The sequence below is a fragment of the Bombyx mandarina genome, chromosome 10, assembly GCF_030267445.1.
Source record: "Bombyx mandarina strain Sakado chromosome 10, ASM3026744v2".
NCBI lineage: Eukaryota > Metazoa > Arthropoda > Insecta > Lepidoptera > Bombycidae > Bombyx > Bombyx mandarina.
The window spans coordinates 7,670,826-7,692,382 of NC_143217.1; the positions used below are offsets into that span (position 1 = coordinate 7,670,826).

Sequence of the window (21,557 nt, forward strand, 5' to 3'; positions counted from 1 at the left end):
AATGGCGGAGCTACTTCACAAACTGGAAACCGTCAGTATGGAAATGGGGCTTGCTATTAATAAATCCAAGACCAAGCTAATGATTATTGACCGTTTCAAAGCTATCCAACGCAACAATCTCCTACATGACTACGAAACCGTAACCCAGTTCCCATACCTTGGCTCACTGATTACCAACAAAGGAAGTAGCGAACCGGAAATACGGAGACGGACTGGCATGGCAAAATCTGCAATGACCCAACTGAGCAAAATCTGGAGAGACCGTAATATTACCCACCGAACTAAAATACATCTGGTCCGCACCCTTGTCTTCTCCATTGCTCTATATAGTGCAGAGACGTGGACACTCAAAGCCGCAGATAGGCAGAGAATCGACGCTTTTGAGATGTGGTGCTGGCGACGTATGCTACGAATACCATGGACGGCCCGCCGCACCAACATATCTATTCTCAGGCAGTTAAAAATAGAAAAGATTCAACGTCTATCCACAATCTGCCTACAAAGAATATTGCGGTATTTTGGTCATGTTGTACGTAGGGATACCAGCAATTTGGAACGCCTTGTGGTGACCGGTAAAATAGAGGGAAAAAGGCCTAGGGGTGGAGGTCCCAAACGATGGTCGGACCAAATAGTGGAGGAACTGGGGATACCTATCAGCGACGCACTCCACCGGGCTGCAGGGCGGGATCGATGGAGACAGTTGGTTGACGAAATCGGACGGAGTCACGATCCTCAGCAGTGAGGAACCGATCGAAGAGAGAGAGAAGTAGTCACAGTCGCGCATTGATTTTAGAAATGCCAGAGGTATAGCCATTCCCTGCCTACTGCTAATGTGTTCCGATTGAAAGTTGGGGCAGTCGATATGTTGCAATTGCGTTCCAAATGTGACGTGAAGTTATGAAGATTTCTTCAGATTCACATGCACTTTCAAATCGTTCTTTGTACCTTATTTGAATAAAAAAACTGACATTTTTATTTTATCCGCTCCGGTTACCTCATAACACTAGATGGCTTACAATAAGTCCTATATCATGTGTAATAAAAATAATTTAGATTACTATTATTTTAGCACTAGGTAGGTAGGTTAGCACCTGGGTGACATATAGCGTCTGGTCAGCCGGCGCCTGCGCTGGGCGGGTACCTCAAGGGGCAAAGAATCCTCAATAGGCATGCTCTCGTATGTTGTCAATTGTTAACGCTATTAAGTGAAACAAATGATGACTGGAATTTGGCCATTTTAGCCTTGGAATAAAAAAAAACTTGAATACGTTGGAAATAAAGACACAATTAGGGTTTATCAATTTTTATTATAAATTCGTAATTGTTATAAAAGTACGTATACTTATGTCCCATGTCCACTTACACAAAAAAAAATGTAACATTTTATGTAGTATTTTTACGACAGCCTTCTTGATATTAAATGTACCATATATTATTATATTATTATTTCAATAGTTTATTTATCGACCAGACCCTGTATGTATAAATATAAAAACGTATTTAAAATAACAATTAACATTAACAACAGTATAAAAGTCAATTTACGTTTTACGTTTATAATCTGATACACCCAATAATTTTGAATAGATATTATTCACTGGATTTGTTAATAGGCAATTATTTACAGATTGAAAATTGTACAAACTATATTTTTAAATTGTATTATTAGGTCAATTTGGAATCATTAATGTACATTTTCAAACCTATTTTTTAGCCTAGAGCGGGCCCAGCATTTTCAAGATTTCATGATGTCTTCATTCCGTATTAAAATAATATAATAGTTATTATTTGGCCAATAAAAATGAGCTACTTATCCATTCATAACTATATCATCACATTAATAAATATATTGAAAGTAAATCTTACGCTAGCTATACGAATTAAATAATGATTAAATGAGATTTAATTTGCAATTTGTATCACTATGCGGTTTTTGTTCTTTCTAAAATTATGACAAATTTCACATCTATTGAAGCTTTATTGTCATGTAAACACTACAGTTGACAACAATGCCAATAATAATTAAAAAAAAATCCATCCAAACCATTAATTTTCCCGGTCTCACAACCAGCAAGCCCGTATATAATAATTAATTTACTACACTCATGTACCATACGTACATGTATGTTGTTAAAACATTTTATTTCATGACTTTCTAATGCTTTTGTTATTTATTGACTTAAGGTACATTGACATATTTGAACTACCTGTTTATCAGATTTAAATGTTGCTGAACATTTTACTCTATTACATTATTTAGTTTGTTCAAATTTCCCGAAATTCACTGTTCTCTTGTACAGATTAGTTTACGAGTTTCGCATCACAATCGTTAAGGCCTATCTTTATAAACTTTGCCAGCATTTCATTCTTATAGAACAGGAAGTTTCTTCGAGCGAACATTCTCAGTGCAGGAGTTTAACTCCAAACGTCCGAAGAATATTTCTTGACGGATTCTAACTTCTTGAGGAACTGCACGGCCTCCGTCTCTGTGCGGCCGCCTTTCTCTTTTATAGCTTTCAACACAATGTTCCTTACGTCCACAGCCATGTTTTTCGCGTCACTGAAGAATAAATATTATTTTCCAAATTAACATTTACAATAACAACCAGAGCGCATTAGAGTTATCGATCCCTTCAGTCGAATCGAGTTTGATAGGCAGCGGCTTGGCTCTGCCCCTGGCACTGCTGAAGTCCATGGGCGACGGTAACCACTCACCATCAGGTGGGCCGTATACTCGTCTGCCTTCAGGAGCAATAAAAAAAATATCATTAAAAACTGTTATCATATTATTCATATAACTAGAGCTGGGGCGGCCAACCAGTCGATCACGGCAATCTAAATACACAGCTTGTATCATGCGTTAACTGCCATTCCATCACATTATTTATCCTCTCTGCCACGCAATACATCTCTTTTATTTTACCAACCTATAAAATAAAAATACATTACCCGCAAATGTAGAAATTTCCATTCCTATTTCCGATAACATCCCATAGTTCGTCTATATTATTTTCGAGTAAATGTGTAACGTAAACTTTGTTCGCTTGGTCGCGTGAAAATGCTAAATTCAGTTTTACGTCACCGTTCTTTTCGTATTCCTCTAGTTCCTGTAACATAATTAGTTTGACTGTATTAGTATAAATTACCATCTATATATTATATAAAAATGAATTGCTGTTCGTTAGTCTCGCTAAAACTCGAGAACAGCTGGACCGATTTGGTTAATTTTTGTCTTGAATTATTTGTGGAAGTCCAGAGAAGGTTTAAAAGGTAGACAAATATGAAAATGCTCGGAATTAAATAAAAATAACAATTTTGTTTTTCCTTCGTAGTGTCCCCCGTCGGACGGATTCCTTTTGTTTGTTTTAAGTTTATTTTATACAACAGTTTAGGTTTTTTATTTATCGATTGAGGCACTGCGAAGTCTGCAGGGTCAGCTAGTCAATAAATATATTATCTTAGACACCCGTTTATTGACGCGCACCTTTTATCACGAGTTGGTGTTATGGTGTACTAGTGGTCCCGCAGTAGTCGAAATTCGACTTTAATTAATTGAAATTGTAAGTTTGTACACTATCATGATTCTATTGTCAAGGACTATTATACTTCTTAATCACAGATTTCGTCAAGACTACACTTTAGACAAATATTAATAAAGAGAAAACAGTATTTAATCTATTCTCAATTTGACAGACTATAACTGACAGACTGCAAAGAAAAGTTTGAGAATGAACAAATAGTATGCATGCGTGTGTGTGTCAAATACATGGTAGTGTGTGTAATGTTTTCTTTATTGATTTAATGTATCTTTCATGCATTATTTAAAAAAAATATTAGAATGTTGCACTTCTTCTCTATATTCTCTATAAGTGTGGAAAATTTCATACTCCTCCGTCCGCGCAAATTTTGTAAAAAGGGATACAAAGTTTTTGCTTCACGTATCAATATATAGATAACAACCGCAACTGTACAAACGTACCAACATAAATTTAACAAAAGACGCAACAATAAACAACATCATTCAAAAATTAATAATTTTACACGCGAGAATGTTATAACAACAGTTTGAAACTGAACAAGGTCAGACCGTTTACTTAAATTGGTACTTAAGCTATATTTAAATATTTAACTACAAAATTTCAAAGTTTTTTAAAGGTCAAGATCAATAAGAAAATTGCGTATAGTAAGATTAAAAATTGTTACATCTAAAGTTTCGATCGCAATTTTTTCATTCAATTGAAACAATCCGAGTAATTCTTTTTATTGACTAAGCTAAACATAAGTATAGTCGCTCAACGAAAAACCAACTAAAATTAATTAGGAAACAAAGAAATTAAGCACGTTTTCATTTTATCCTAAACAGAGAAAGCACTATCAGTAGGTACATAGTAGAAAACAAAGTCGCTTTCTCTGTCCCTATATCCCTATGTATGCTTAAATCTTTAAAACTGCGCAACGGATTTTGATGCGGTTTTTTTTAATAGATAGAGTGATTGAAGAGGAAGGTTTTATGTATAATAACATCCAGTAAATAGTGGAGAAATCAATAATAAATTACAGTTTCCGAAGCGAAGCGAGGGCGGGTCGCTAGTAATCTGATAAAGTTAATATTCGATTTCATTATAAAAATTTTGCTCCAACTTCCGTTTTTCTTAAAAGGGACAGAGCGTTCCTTTTTCCTTCAAAAACCCTTTCAAAAACTTAAAATGTTTTGATCTGACATGTACTCAGTTTTTTTTTTACATCAAAATAAATAATCTTCATGCTTCAAAACGAGTTTGCATATTATGTTGCGTTGTGGTATGAATGTGGAAAAAATGAAGAATGGACTTTATTTATTGGTTTTGAGATATTTATTAGTCTTTATGTGACAAATTAAAGACTGTATATAACAGAAATATGAAATCGATGCGTCGTCGCTCAGATCGCATCGATAATATTGCTTTTCATTTTCCTCTCATGTCTATTTGTTTGTAATGTATTTTTATACCTGTCTTGATTATTGCAAAAAACACGTAGTAGACTTTGGAATCGTGCTAAAAAAAAGAGAACAAAGAATAGTTTTTGTGCTGATAAACAATGACGTATTATTTCTAAGAGAGTGATCCTTCAAGGAAGCAGAGGTTGGATTTAACTATACAAAAGGGAGATCAAACAAAAATAAATTCCTATTAAATTTCCTTATTCATATAATCGTTCGATCGACTGCGTTATAACTTAATTTCAAAGAAATTATTAAGGCCCAGTCAACAAATGAATTTGATCCATGAAGTATTTATTTTCTTTGGTGTCTGTAGTGAAAATTATTTGATTGTATTAAAAATTAAAGGGTAGTTAGCTTAAACTACAGATGACAAGTAAAAGCTTGGTCGTGTGTGCCCACGAAAACTGGAAAGTATTTTAAACGTCCGTAATAATACGAGGACAAAAATAAACACGAGATTAAACTGGAGAAGGAATATTAATTCAATCAATCTCTGTACTCTATTGAACGATATTCTTCACTAACCTTATTTAGATTTAAAAAAAATGCTGTGTTAAAATCATCCAAGACGATCTATCTAAAATTTATTTAAAAATCTCATAGTTTTCATTATATTGTGTTATGAATATTATACCATAACATATTATTATTCCGAGTAAAAATTTGGATGAACCCTTTATCTTTGGTTTTCTGTAAAGTCTAATATCGGTGTCTGTCGCAAAGGTATCTTTCATTCAAGGTTATTGTTTAACCGTCCAACTAAAACACGAGTATTCGCAGTTATTCTAATATTTTTAGACTTCGAATTCATGTGACTAGGCTCAAAAGGTGGGGAGCAACATTCACAATGTTATTTTCACGAGATCCGGTAACCACTTAATATCAGGTGGGCCGTGAGCTCACCCACTAGTCGATGCATTAAAAAAAGGAAAAATCCGAATCTGATGGTATATCACTATATCTGACATATCTACAGCTTGTTTTGATTAATAATAAAAAATCCGAGCATTATTAATTATGACAAGCTGTAAATTAATTAGATATTATTGTCAAGAAAAAAACAATGAAAAATAAATCGCGAATTTGAAATAAAATGAATGTACTCCAATGTTAAAATACTTAATTATAATTAACTTATTCGAAAAACATTATAAATTTTAATTCACACGAAACAATAGCGAAAAGTTTCATGTTCGAATGAACTCGTGGAACTTATTTCCGTATGAATTATTCAATCTTGTCTCCTTAGTTTAGCAAGCATATATTTTATTACTATTGAAAATCTAAAAACTAAAGATAGAAAACTATTGAAAATGAAGAACATCTATTATTAATAGAATTGCCTGTGAAATGATTAAAAATCATAATTGTGAATTACTACGTGAAAACTAAAAGGGGAGAGGGGGTCTTGGCATATACTACGAGTGATCATCGATGGGAGGGAGAGGTCGAAAAAACTAAAAAAATTGGTCACGTAGTACGGGTACGTTCCCTAATGTGTTTAAGGACAAATTGCTCCAAGAAAACGTTCATAAAAATGAAATTCTGTCAACGATTGCCGCTTTGGTATTACAATGATAGAAATCCCTATAGGTTTGGTAGATTAAGCGTGTAATATAATGCAGCGGATACATAATTAACCCACTGAGTTTCTCGCCGGATCTTCTCAGTGGGTCACGATTTCGATTCGGTGGTAGATTCCGCAAACCACCGCTCTTGCTAGGGCTAGTGTTAGCAAATTATCTCATGATGAGTCCGTGAGCTCACTTACCAGTTGTAGCGTAGCTGGAAGAGCCCTTAAAGCACAGATAGCCCTATCTTTTCCGTTATCTGTGCCCTAAAGCTACTAGGCGATTAGGTAAAAAAACAAAATTTACAAAGACACGATCGGGTCCAGTGATTCACTAAACTCTTCCAATATACCACAATACAGTTGACCCCTCATGCCCTAGTTTCTTACCCTTTCTATTTACTTTGAGTCCGCACAATAATTCATAGACTGAAGTCTATATTCATCTCTGTTTACAAACAGATTGGCCTCACCTCCGACCTCATTCGTATCAAGATTCACCTAATTCATTTATAATTAGTCTTACTGTCGTCTTATTTCTATCACGATTTTGGCTTCGTCAAACTTTACATTGAAGCCTTAAGCAGTTATTGTTCAAACACTTAAATGTATTTTTAATAATAACATCGACGCACAACATGTGCCGGGCGATTTGTTTTTACAAAAGGGTGTTTTACATGCGTTTAGTAACAGTTACTCGTGTCCGGATTTTACATGTGCAAAACAGTATACCACTAACCCGTGTAAGTTCATATGTAACATAAGTTATAAGTACCTCTTGGTAGATGTAATCCTCATCACGATGTCTGCATCCAAAGTAAAGGATGTTCTCGCCCACTTCTTTCCCACTGGCGCGGACGGATGCGCGGTCTTGAAGAAAACCTCGGAAGGGCGCCAATCCAGTCCCCGGTCCCACCATTATTATTGGTGTTTGGGTCTGCATTGGAAGCCTACAAACGATTAATAATGTAATGCATGAAAATGATTTTTGCATTCCACAGAAGAGTGAACCAGCTCACGGCCCACCTTTTTTTTTTTATTACCCTTGTAGGCAGACGAGCATAAGGCCCACCTGATGGTGAGTGGTTACCGTCGCCCATGGACTTCAGCAATGCCAGAGGCAGAGCCAAGCCGCTGCCTACCGCTTAATACTCTCCACAAGCTTCGTTTGAAGAAGGACATGTCATAGCGCTCGGGAAACACCGTGGAGGGGAGCTCATTCCCCCTGGTGTTAAATGGTTACCGGAGCCCATAAGCATCACGACTTTAAGACATGCTTTGAGACATGAGATCTAAGGCTCAATTGCATAGTGTAACGATTATCTCATCCTTCAAACCGGAACGCATTGCTGCTTTGCCGCAGAGCAGATTCGTGGTACCTACCCGTGCGCGCTCACAAGCCGCCCTACCACCAGTAATGACGTAAATTATACATAATTTTATATTTTTGCGGATCTAATTTTTATTATAGTATGTTATTCCTTCATGTTGGATGTGATTCGTTAGCATGTGTTAAGTACCTATTTGATCAGAATCGATACCTGCCTGCAAGATTTGAAAATCGATATAGTCGGATCGCTCGATAGGATTACTCCGGGCAAACTATATAGTTTCCGTGTTAATAATCCCACTAAGTCAAAAATGTATAATTTCTTTTCTAATTATGTGCAATGCGTACCTTCGATTTATCAAAAATATCTACGGAAAGTTCTCTATACAATAAAATTATGCTATAAACTGTTAAATTGAATTGGAAATATAAATTTAAATTACTATTTCTCTATATACAACGTATCGAACGTAGTATAGTGTAGTTATGCTAAACACACAGTTTAGGCGGGAAAATAAAATATAGATGTCCACTACAGCGAATGGACCGCATGGTCATTCGTGGTCATAATACTCTATGCGTAAATAGGATTCTTATATTATTTAGGACAACAATAATATTTTATTCACCGATTTAATGTATAATCGGAGAGATCACCGCGTATTACTACATAAAACACACAACAAAACTGGTCAGTCAACCGCATGCGTCATAAAGTTGTTCTAGACGCTTCCTAACATTATTGTGGTAGTTTTTAAGACAAGACTGAACTTGACCAAAGTCACTTTAAAATACGAATAAACATCAGCTAAAACAGGTTACGGCCTCTCGAGCAGAATATACAATTACGTAAATAAATTACCTTCTAATAATATGACGCAACATCTACATAAATGTATGTGTGTGTGTCCAACGTAATTCAATCGTTTTTGTGTAGGTATTATTTATAATTACTTGTATATTATGAGCGATTTTTGGCTATTTTTTCATTTAATACATGGATTGAGATTAATATTAGTTCTCATAGTATTCAATTACTGTTAAAATTATTTATAACTGTATTTTCTTCTTCATACGGTCAATAGATTGTATTTTTTTTTGCCATTGTAGGCAGACGATCATACGGCCCACCTGATGGTGAGTGGTTACCGTCGCCCATGGACTTCAGCAATGCCAGGGGCAGAGCCAAGCCGCTGCCTACCGTTTAATACTCTCCACAAGCCTCGTTTGAAGAAGGACATGTCATAGCGCTCGGGAAACACCTTGGAGGGGAGCTCATTCCATAGCCGGATGGTACGTGGCAAAAAAGACCTCTGGAAAAGCACTGTGGATGACCGCAGTGGCTCCAGGTAGTATGGATGAACTCTACTCCGGTGGCGGGCGGTGCGATGGTAAAAACGAGATGCCGGTATCATCTCGAACAATCCCTCAGAGCACTCCCCATGAAAAATACGGTACAAAATACAGAGGGAACCGAAGTCCCTCCGCAGACCCAGAGGTTCCAAAGGTTATCTATATTAAATAACTATATTACAAACGCTATCTTATCCATTACAAGGTAAACTCGTGGTTGAGACGCTTGCAACAACGCAGACCTACCAGGAACTCATCAAAAGTAAAGACCGTGGTGAGAACCAGTTAAGTATAAGTTGTTTATAACATAGTAACACAACTAAATACGGCAAAGAACTACAATTAATAAACGTAATAAACTTTCATTAAAACGAATGAATCTTATTTTCTCTTTACAAGTTTCTTTGAAACAGAATTATGCATATCGACAATTGAAAGGCAAACATGACTAAGCGACAATGCGTGAACTTTACAGTAGACTAATTTAAAGTTAAAGTTAAATTTAAGTTAAAGTGTACTGGTGGTAGGACCTCTTGTGAGTCCGCGCGGGTAGGTACCACCACCCTGCCTATTTCAGCTGTGAAGCAGTAATGCGTTTCGGTTTGAAAGGTGGGGCAGCCGTTGTAACTATACTGAAACCTTAGAACTTATCTCAAGGTGGGTGGCGCATTTACGTTGTAGATGTCTATGGGCTCCAGTAACCATTTAACACCTGGTGGGCTGTGAGCTCGTCCACCCATCTAAGCAATAAATAAATAAAAAGTTGAAATACTTGAAAAAAATTCTATTTTAACGAATCTAGCTGTAGGATTGAAATGATTATAATAGATCTAGAAATATATATTTTTTGCGCATCGAATACTGTTATTGCCTGTCATTTATGTACAAAGCAGTTATTGTAGCTTAGTCACGTTTGCCTTTCAAGCGTCGATATATTAAATGGTTTGTGGCGCATCTAGTACTAACAATTATAATTTGTCTTTGTACTACACAGTCGAGACTAGAACCGATTGTCTCGAGGTGCATGACGTCATTCATGTTTATACTCAAAGTCAGCTGGTACGAGAGTTCGTTCACGCGTCAGTAAAATAAAAATTAATCTGCTTCGACTAAAGGTATATGAGTCGACTATTATCAAAGGCGGCAATCTGACTTTTGGACAATGATTGGTAAATCAGAAAAACGAATTATTGACTTTGTATTCCATTGGCAGTCACAAAACTCTTCGGAACGACATCTTAGATAAATAACAGGTTAACTATTAACCTTTATTTAATGCAGGTTTTGAACCGTATTCTTTGAAGGAGACGATTATATTCAAATAAATCTGTATTGACATATCAATAAAAAAATTTTGTCCAAATGTACAGATTGCCGCCTTTGATAATAGACGACTCATATAAGGTAATATTATATCGTGTATTTAGTCAAAATAGACACCACGATAATAAACCCCCGGACAGACGGGGGTACGTGTTAGTGGTGAGGCAATCGTGAAGGTGAGACGAGACAGTGGTTAAATAAGACATTGATTTAAAAAAAATATTAGGTACAATATTAAAAATTAGCTGCAGTACCAGTTAATATTAATAAATCTATAATAGTTTAAATATATTATTATGTATGCTAATATCACCGACCTTGAATAATAATATTTTATGTATAGATAATTTATTCAAAAATTTTACCAAGAATTTAATATATTTACACTAATCTACAAATATAATCGCTGTTACCTACGGTTACTTCCACGTACTCAAGGAAATGTGTCTTTTCTTTACGAAAAATAATATAAGGATATGGGATGATGTTTTTCCGGGATAAATAGTCTATGTCACTCGCCCGAACTAAAGCTATCGTTTTCTGGATGGTTTCATACGATGCACCAAATAAGAAGAGAAATAGTTGAATAGAATTGAAATTATTAATCACTAGCCGTACTCACCCGCTTCGCTGGGCATTTAAAGTTAACACTATTATTTATTGTCATTATTATTAGGGACTCAAACACTCATATAAATATTAGCCTATTCATTAAGTACATGTATTTTCTACATGGATCCCAAGTTACAAGCCAATCTGATGCATGGTTCAGTAGTTATAACGGGACATTTTTACTGGTGGTAGGACCTCTTGTGAGTCCGCGCGGGTAGGTACCACCACCCCGCCTATTTCTGCCGTGAAGCAGTAATTAATTTCGGTTTGAAGGGTGGGGTAGCCGTTGTAACTATACTGAGACCTTAGACTTATATCTTAAGGTGGGTGGCGCATTTACGTTGTAGATGTCTATGGACTCCAGTAACCACTTAACACCAGGTGGGCTGTGAGCTCGTCCACCCAATTAAGCAATAAAAAAGCAGTAGTCGAAATTCGACTATAATTAATTGAAATTATAAGTTTAAACATTATATGGTTCTATTGTCAAACACTATTATAATTCGATAATATAATCACAGTATTCGCCAAAACTGCACTATAGATCAATAATATTAAAGACAAACAATATTAATCTATTTTCAATTCGACCACAGACTGTAAACAATAACAATAGTTTCCCAATTGACAGTAAACAAAGAGTTAATTTTTATGTATGTGTTGTGTCAAATACATGGTAGTGTGTGTAATGTTTCCTTTATTGATTTAAAGTATCTTTTATGCATTATTTAAAAAAAAATATTAGCACTGTGCACTCCTTCTCTATATTCTCTACAAGTGTGAGAAATTTTATACTCCTCCGTCCGCGCAATGTTCGTAAAAAGGGGTACAACGTTTTTGCTTCACGTATTAATATATAGATAATACCTGAATTGAGATTTCCTTATATAAACCGGGACACGAGGCAACGGTTTCCCCGGCTCGGGTTTATGTTGAGCAAGCCACGTCGTAGCGACACCTTTGTTGATTCGTCCGGTCGGAGTCTTGTACTTTACGACGACCGCAGTAATGTGCACCGTCTCTGGATAAAGCTAGAAATACATTACAATTTAGATTAAAATAAATAATATTTATTCAAGAGCATAGTTCTATGGATTGAGATACTATGTAATTACAAAAAGAGAGAGACTTCTATTTTGACCGTTTGTCAGTGGATAACATATCGTTGTACTCAAGTAAGTTTTTTAGATTTAAGTTAATGTTTAATAAGTCAAGATTAAACTATGTAGTTCGATAGAAATTTATAATAAATTGATTAAAACTCTTGATTAACATTGAATATCAATTAAAGAACAAACAACTTTATAGAGATTTCCAAACATACCTTAGGACTAGAAGAAATTGAATAGTATCTTGGTTGTAACCGGGGCAAAAGTTCACAGATATGATCCAAGGGAGGTTTACATGATGGTAGGTCTTCCAATATGTGCACAATATTTCTACAAGCATCAACTACAAACGACTGATACAGGGATTTTCCCTCTTGAGTGTTTGTGGCCATCAGAAGCAGCTTCTTCTTATCCTGAAGCAAATGAAAACATTAACATGAGCATTTTAATTTATTGTTTAAATTTAGTAGACATACATTTTATATACATGAGGTGTAAGGAAACCGTTATGGGTGCCTAATATGATACATTTCCTACAGCACAATCCATATATTTGTTATTCATGTTCTTAGGACTGCACATAATGTATGAACTTGTATTTGTTGTGAAACGACGGATATCTTGTTTAACTTAACAAATGATTTTTTTTTCCATTTTCACATTAGAGATGGGTCTGCGTATGGAATACCCAGTAAATTATGTAATTAACCCCATATACCCAGTAATTACTTTTAATACCTATACAATTATCTATATAATACGTATCAATGATTTCATCATTGTAGCTTGGTATTATTGAATACTTGAGTGCATGCATATTGTCAATAGATTGATTTAAATAAATTGACTGTTTGGAGGAATACCCACTTTGAAAAAATATTTAGTATACTAATGCCTACTATATACTAATACGTAGGAAACACTTTAGACAGGAGATTACCTAAATCAACCACCTACCTAAATTCATTTTCACCATGCTTTGTGCTAAGTTTTAAGGAGTTTCTTAGTTAGGTGACGTTTTAATGTTTTGATTTGAGTGCTGTTTTATCGATAAAAATATGTGATCAGCGATTACCTTTAAAATATCCATCAAATAAAAGAATTATAAATATTAATGACAATAAATCATAATTATACGTCTCTGGTATATAATTTATTAAAAAAAACCCAATCTGTTATATAAATATGAAATTGAATAACGCACTTTAGTCATCGACATCAACCCCACGAAAAGCACAGCGGTGCTCTTCAAAAGGGGTCGCCCTCCGAACACCACGCTGAGCATCCCCCTCCCGACTAGGCGCGTCAATACCCCCGCCCCCGCCGTTCGCCCGATCACGATGTTCGTCCAGCCCATACCGTGGGCCCCGAAGGTCAAATATTTAGGCGTCACCCTCGACAGTAGGATGACATTCCGCCCCCACATCAAGACGGTACGCGATCGTGCCGCCTTCATTCTAGGACGTCTCTACCCGATGATATGTAGGCGAAGTAAAATGTCCCTTAGAAATAAGGTGACACTCTACAAAACTTGCATACGCCCCGTCATGACCTATGCAAGTGTAGTGTTCGCTCACGCGGCCCGCACTCACTTAAAGTCATTCCAAATTATTCAATCCCGTTTTTGCAGGATAGCCGTCGGAGCCCCGTGGTTCGTCAGGAACGTCGACCTCCATGACGACCTGGACTTAGAGTCCACCAGTAAGTATATGCAGTCGGCGTCGATGCGCCACTTCGATAAAGCGGCACGACACGAGAACCCTCTCATCGTGGCCGCCGGTAACTACATTCCCGATCCTGCGGACAGAATGGAAAGCAGTCGACGTCGCCCAAAACACGTCATCTCGGATCCTCCCGATCCACTAACGGTGCTTCTAGGTACTTCAAGCACCGGTCACCGTTCTCGTCGAACCCGTCGCTTGCGACGAAGGGCTCGACGAGTAAATTAACTCTCAGACACAGCCCACTGAGTTTCTCGCCGGATCTTCTCAGTGGGTCGCGTTTCCGATCCGGTGGTAGATTCTGCGAAGCACGACTCTTGCTAGGGTTCGTGTTAGCAACGTCATCAGGTTTGAGCCCCGTGAGCTCACCTACAAAAGTTAGGGTTACGCTGACATAGCCTCTCAAGGCTATCAGCTTAGGTAGGAAAAAAAAAAAAAGCACTTTAGTCGTGAATGTCAATAATTCAATTTTCAGTTTAAATTAAAAAGTTAATGTCAAACTAAAAACTTCAAACAAAAGTGACCAAAATAAATTTGTGGATTTAATTCATTGAAATTGCTGAAAGTATCGGCAGATTGCCATTAATCTGGCAAATAATAATAATAAATTCGTTATTCTTCATTATCATTTTGAAACCAAATTATGGCGAAAAAAAAAAACGTGGCTAAAACTTTACGGCTGAAGAAAAAGATAAACTTGTGAAGTTATTGGCTTCCAACAAAGAAATTATATTAAATAAAAAAAACCGATGGCTGTACCAATGAGGCCCAAAATAGGGCCTGGTTAAATGTGATCGACGAATTTAATGCGTCTACGACTGTTTACAGGTAAATAAATAAAAATTTTGAACAAAGTTTTTGTATTTAATGATATAACGCTATAATCAGAATACTAAAAAAACCGTATCGTATTAATAGCTACGAATATAAAAGTTGAAATAATAAAAATAATTTCAGGACTAAGGACTCATTGATGAAAGTGTGGGATAAACTAAAAACTGAGAGCAAATTATACTATCAATCCGCTAAGCTGAGCGTAACTAAAACTGGTGGTGGTCCTGGAGAAGTGAAAATTGATCCTATTCTGGAGCAAGTCTACAGTACACTTCTCGGCCGAGTTTGCACAGGCATAATAGGCGTGCAAGACTGTACTGCTAATGTTTTGAATGTGGTGGAAAATGAATCACCAATAAAAGAGAGATGTTCACAGAAAATACTGCGACAGTAGAGGAGTTTGTTGCAGAAAAGAAAATCAAATTCCAGTTGAAGTATGAATCATTAATAATTTTTTTGTGCCTTCATCACCAAATGTTCTGTAAAATTCTAAGTATGAATAATAGTAAGACCTACTATTATTGTTCCAGAATTATAGTACAAATAATACACCACTATGGTCAAGGAGACGACCACGATTATCACTCAGTAATGAGAGGACAGGGGCTATGTCCTCGCTTTGTACAAGTTTTCAAAATGTGAACAAAAAGAAAGAGGATATAGAAGACATAAAAAGACAACTTCTTCAGGAAGAATTAGAATATAAAAGAAAGTTTTACAAGTACTCATTAGAGGCAGCAGCATAGGAAGTCGAAATTAAGAATGAAGTCTTACATCAATAATTAAAATGTAATTTAAAATAATAATTTATTTTTACTCAACTAAAGACTACAGGTAAATGAGTAATAAAAAAAAACCTGACTGCAAATATTAACTTTCTTTTCTTTCAGTTGGTATTAAAATAGCAAGCAAATAGCAAGAGCTATAATGAACATTAATTTGGAATTGGCTATTTATTAGTTTTTATTTTATACCCACAGAGCTATAATTAAAATTTACTCAAACACTCGTTCACTCCAAAAACCTTACTTTTCATTTTTAGGGTAAAAAAAAAATTTTTTTCTAATAAAAATAGCAGTTTCTTTTGATAGCATATAACCTAAAGACAAAGTCTTTGTCATCGTATTTTCCGAAATCTTCAGTTCTCTGACGATACAAGCGTGGCCTTTTAAGTACAGAATGACTAGAAGCTAACTGTAAAGACTCAACTGCTTCCAAACTTTCTAAAAATAGAGTTAAATCATCATCCATTGTAAAAATGGTTTTCAAACCTTTTGAATGCTATGTATTGAAATAGATGACAGCAGACATAAAACTGTCTTCTAGTGTTAGGAGACAGTTAAGGAACGAAAAATCGGGTTCCTAAATTTAGGGAGCCTTTTAAGAACTTAGGAGATACCTAAAGGTTGGTGAAAACGAATTTTTAATTAGGGGCTCCTTAAATGCAGTTAAGGGATCCCTAAATGTCGGTGAAAATGGCCATAAATGTCACAAAATAATAATCGCGACAGGTGAATAAGAAATACGAAGGCCGATTTTAAGTTAACCACATTATTATAGAAACTGTTTCTCCTGAAATACCAGAACTTATTTTATACACATGTATTTACACTTTTGTTGCCGATTTTTTTATAATTATCACTAGTATTTGAAACAGTATACAGTTGTGTTAAAATTAAAATATAACGATATTATAAATTTACACTTACTTCTTCATTAGAACAATATTCAACTAACTCTCGGAGGATGTGGGTACGCGGTAATGCTGTAATTTCTACGTAATGTGAGAGGGCAGTTCTGTAAGATGTTGGACAAGGGAATGGATGTTTCTTGCTGCTTTCCTGGTCAGTGTTGATAAGCGAAAATATTTCATCGAGATTGGCACTTGTCAGTTGTCCCAAGCGCTCTACTAAATCCATATCGTTGATAGGATACACAGCTACATGATCACCTATAAATCAAAATGCCCATTGTATTGTTTGCCTATTTTTCATGTATTATCTAATATTATTTCATAGTAAAGAGAGGTGCTAGGTTCTTACCAGCTTCGTATCGCATTTTAGAATCAGATATGTCTAATTCTACATGCAAACATGATCTGTCACCACCACGATGTAGTTCTCTGTTGACAGTAATCTGTGCCAAGAATGGATTTTTAGAATCATATGGTCTGAAAAACAAAACAATAGCGTAAGTTAATTGACTATCAATATAATATGAATACAGATAAAATTATCTTTCACAATTTTTTCAGCAGCTGTACAAAGAAAATGTGTTTTTAATGAAAATTCAATTATAAAATATTTATTATATTCTTTTTTAAATCATTTTTAAAAATAGTCTGTAGGCAGAGCCTTGGATCTGCCCCTGGCATTTCTGAAGTCCATGGGCGACAGTAACCATTCACCATCAAGTGGGCCATATGCTCGTCTGCCTACAAGGTCCATATAATAATCATAATAATAATAATAATTTTCTCTTTTTAGTTTTTTAATTTAAACCAAGATTGAATAAATAAGTAAGGATTGTAATTATTGAGGACTTTAAAATGTAGTAGTTTACAATAGGCAGCGGCTTGACTCTGCTCCTGTAATTGCAATGCGCGTGCATATGCACATCTATGAGCGACAGTAACCACCCACCATCAAGTGGGCCGTATGTGGGCTGCCTACAAGGGCAATAAAAAAACTTACGGTCTTTGAACTTGTAGCGAGTGTAGCTTAGCAATTTCACCAGTGAACACACTGTTTAGAGAAATTTCATCAGGTGGATGGAGCACGTGACGGAACTGTCTCGTGAGTTCTTCTTCTCCTGCACTTTCAATGTTGTATTTCTCACATACTGCTGGCCAAAATTTATCTTTCCACGTAATGAAGTCATCTTCAATACTACAGAGATATAAAAACTATATTTACTAAATTATCAATGCATTATTGTAATGCATAATATTGGAGTAGTAGCAGAATTTTTATAAGTCTTACTATATTTAAATTTATTTGATTGTAAAACTTATACACAACGATGTGAACACATAGCTTGATGTATCTTAAGTAGTAAATTTTACATTGAGAAGCTTTAAAGAGTTGACAATTAGAATACAGGCTGCCAGGGAAGTGCTAAGTATGGGTCTTAAAAATATATTAGGACATATTAGGAAAAGATTAATATTTTGCCTTCTGGTGACACCACAGTGGTGTCGTACGTAAAGTAATGGCCAACTGCCGGCCACAACACAAGGTGTCATGAGCTATTATGACTCAGTGACCACCAAAAGCACTTTAGTATTTTTTTATTCTGTTGTTGTATTACTGAGGTAACAATAAGTTACACATGTTCACACATCAACAAATAAAATGTAAATAAATATACAGCTGATGTATAAATACAATTAAAAGAATGTGTTTATTTACATACTATCTTCCAAATATCATGAAAGTAGACAAACAGAGTTGAGAACTTATGAGAATGAATGATGAAATTAGTAAGCTATAACAATTTATAATTTCCCGATAATGTCAGCAAAGTGTTAAGTACATTCAGACTACAAATATTAAAAATGTTTTCAAAAACAATAGCTTTGTGAGAGCGTTAAACCTGTATCTCATGATATAGTAATCAGGGTCACACAACAAATGAGGTGATCAAATGCTAGTCTTGACACTGTAGTCAATTTTTGTAGCTGTTGTAGGTACAAGAAAACTATACTCACTTAGCATCATCATCACCCATTCCCAATTCATATACTCGGGTAGCTCCAAGTTCTTCTAATCTTTTATCTAAATAAATGGCCACTGCATTATAATGCTCATATGTTTTATTACCAAGCCCAAATACCTGTGGAAGATACAGAGAATTTCAAAGGGGTGTTATGCTTCTTTTCTAGTTATTTACAGAGATAAATAAGTCTTTAATGTTAATAATGGTAGTGATTACAGGTCATGTATATTATATACTACAGTGGAACTAATTGGTTCAAAGCAAACAGAGTAAGCTTTGTCTCAGTATCACATGATGCAATGAAGAAATGGGAGATGACTGAATTATTGCCAATCACCATCAATACTAATTGCCCTCAGAACAATTTCCATAGAATATAGTGTAAATAGAAGATCTGTCAATTTCAGATCATCTTAACTCTAACACGTGTTAAGACCGTCTACGTTATCCTCAACCCCTAGGAGCTAGAAGCTTAGGGCCTGCGGAATATGTTTAATTTGAATTTTGTTTGAAGTATGTTTTGATCAGATACATGCTCTGCAATTAATTGTCGTTATGCTATTAAAGACAATAAATTAAACAATTACCGAAATCACAGTTTCGTACCATGTGTTTCAATTTTAGCAACGGAGATGCAAATTGCCTTCTATAATTAATAACTTTAGGTAAAGTATTAAAAATTAAATTCATTTTGATAACTGTATTTTGGTAACCACTATAATTTTTAAACTGTTATTACTTAAAGTATTTGACTAGATTCTTTTTCTAATAATCAATAAAGTTATTGGAATCACAAAAATGAAATATCTTGTCGAAATTTAAAGGTCACATTAACGCTTAAAACAATGTTCCCTTGAATGAAAAGTATTACGTAACTTTTTTTAAATAAAAGTATTATCTTATAGATTATTAAAGTGCTACTTTAAAGTTTTATCAAAATATACTTCCATGGGATATTACATTATTAAACAACTTTAAGAAACCTTTTTCTGTTGAAAATTAGTTTCTTTCAAAATGACAGTTGACGTTTAAGCAATGTCAATGAAAATTGTTTTTAGCGACAAGGCAAAGGAACTATGAAGTTAACTATTCCGTTATTATATTTATATTAAACATATGTAAACGTAACACAGCAAATGTTTTCTTAATAAAAGAAAATGTGTTTCAAGCTAAACAAACTTAAACTTGACTTGATTGTAGCTACTAGTATATTATTATGCACGTGCACGTGAATAGCCATAATAACTTAAAGGTCACACAATACGGTTTTTTTAATCGATGCGCGTGTAAAACGAAAGGTTTTGTCTTTTTGTGCCGAGAAGCAAACATGCTTCAAGTAGCACCTCGACTTCCAATGCAATGAAGCCTTCAATCTCACACCAGATAGATCGCAAATCTGGCCACTTTTCATTAATGAAAATGCAAAATAGGTGATCCATTCTTAGACCCAGGCACATAAGTAGACATGACGGCATTACCGCACCATGCCAACATACCATACCATTATCCTTGTGATTATGCAAATTTAATAATTTTAACGTAAATTTTTTCCTGGAGGTTTTCCCAATATTATCGGCTGTACATAGATAGGATTTCAAACCAAGTATTGCTTGTAATCGGACGCCAACTTTGGAATCGTCATTTTAGCATGTTTTGCAATTTACTACTAACTCCAGTACGTACAAAATATTACATGTGTATAGCGGCAATGCGCGCGTACGTGTTCGTTACCTAATGTGAGTAATAAATTAACGATCGCAGGTGTAGCAGTATGCGGGCTCCGAAATATTTTAAATACAAACCAAATAAAATTATCAAGTGGCAGCATGCGACGCAATGCGACGTGTAATAACTTTGTTACGATTATGGCTGACCAAACATAATACAACATTAGCCTACTTTAACAACATCATGAATTACATGTGGCTTATTACGTACATTTACTGTGTCCAATATGTGCTAAGAGTGCGTTAAAAACGTATAACATTATTGTGTAGGTAAACTATATAGTAATAAGACGTATTAGATACATATGTGTGAGTGCTGAGTTAAGGTCAGTGCGGGCAATTCCGGCATTGTTTTTTCAACGCCAATTTTTTCATGGTTTATATATTTTTCATAAATAGTACTTATTATCGTGTTAAAACCTTGATCATATTTTTTTATATGCCTAATAGTTTGTTCATCCCTTCAAATCGGGGTACATCCGGGGCGCCACTTTTTTCCCCAGAATTATGAGAATGAATCAATTATTCTTACTAAGTAAATATAATATATTATTACTACGTAAATATGTAACTACATAATAAAATAGTAACATTGAAAATAAAATCACACCCGCATTGTGTATCTTATCTGCTCTACCATCTCCAGCAACTATTTAAGAAACGGGGGTATAGTCCGGCATATTTAGGAAATGAGGTCGGTGGTTAGTTAATCTAATGTATTCTTATCAAAACTTACTGCGTAATTTAGGCCAGTCAGATCTGGATCTTGATTTTTTAACCATTCATAAAATTCCATTGAATTATCAGTGGGGTCTCCCTCACCGTATGTTGCCATACAGAAAACAGCCAGGGAGTTTTCAATTTCTTGTAGCTTTGTGAGTTCTTCCTAAAAACAACACTTCGAAATAGTTCAACACGTATCTACGATAATTGGCGGACGGGAACCTGAACTACAAATTTGTCGCTCTATGATCTGTTCATTCAGGGTCAGAACAATATGCCTTCCCATCATAAAGTATAAAACTACGTAGCACTTGAGTATTTCTTTAACACGTGTACCGTGTATCATATGGGTCGATATTTAAATTGTATTTACTTTAATCAATAGATAATAGAGATTGGAAAGACACGTAACACGGAAACACTTAAAATATTTGCGACAAACATCATTGAAAACGTTATATAACACTTAATTACTTATTAACCGGATTTAATTTAAATAAATTGTGATTAGGTAAAACTATACCGAAACAGTGACATAGTAAAAGTACCTACTT

At 35.2% G+C, this 21,557-nt stretch overlaps 1 protein-coding gene across 1 annotated transcript in view; it reads right to left on the reverse strand.

Annotated features, from left to right (window-relative positions):
• Window positions 1–1,287: 1,287 nt before the first annotated feature.
• Window positions 1,288–21,557, reverse strand: part of Cpr (Cytochrome P450 reductase) — a 34,554-nt gene continuing 14,284 nt past the window's right edge. The window contains exons 3-12 of the mRNA XM_028173153.2: window positions 21,017–21,166; window positions 18,546–18,670; window positions 17,530–17,724; window positions 16,879–17,006; window positions 16,546–16,787; window positions 12,497–12,694; window positions 12,040–12,203; window positions 7,330–7,504; window positions 2,950–3,107; window positions 1,288–2,560 (exon numbers count right to left, since the gene is read on the reverse strand). Coding sequence (XP_028028954.2) covers window positions 2,416–2,560; window positions 2,950–3,107; window positions 7,330–7,504; window positions 12,040–12,203; window positions 12,497–12,694; window positions 16,546–16,787; window positions 16,879–17,006; window positions 17,530–17,724; window positions 18,546–18,670; window positions 21,017–21,166 — 1,680 coding nt within the window. The 3' untranslated portion in view covers window positions 1,288–2,415. The remainder of the gene's footprint in view (window positions 2,561–2,949; window positions 3,108–7,329; window positions 7,505–12,039; window positions 12,204–12,496; window positions 12,695–16,545; window positions 16,788–16,878; window positions 17,007–17,529; window positions 17,725–18,545; window positions 18,671–21,016; window positions 21,167–21,557) is intronic.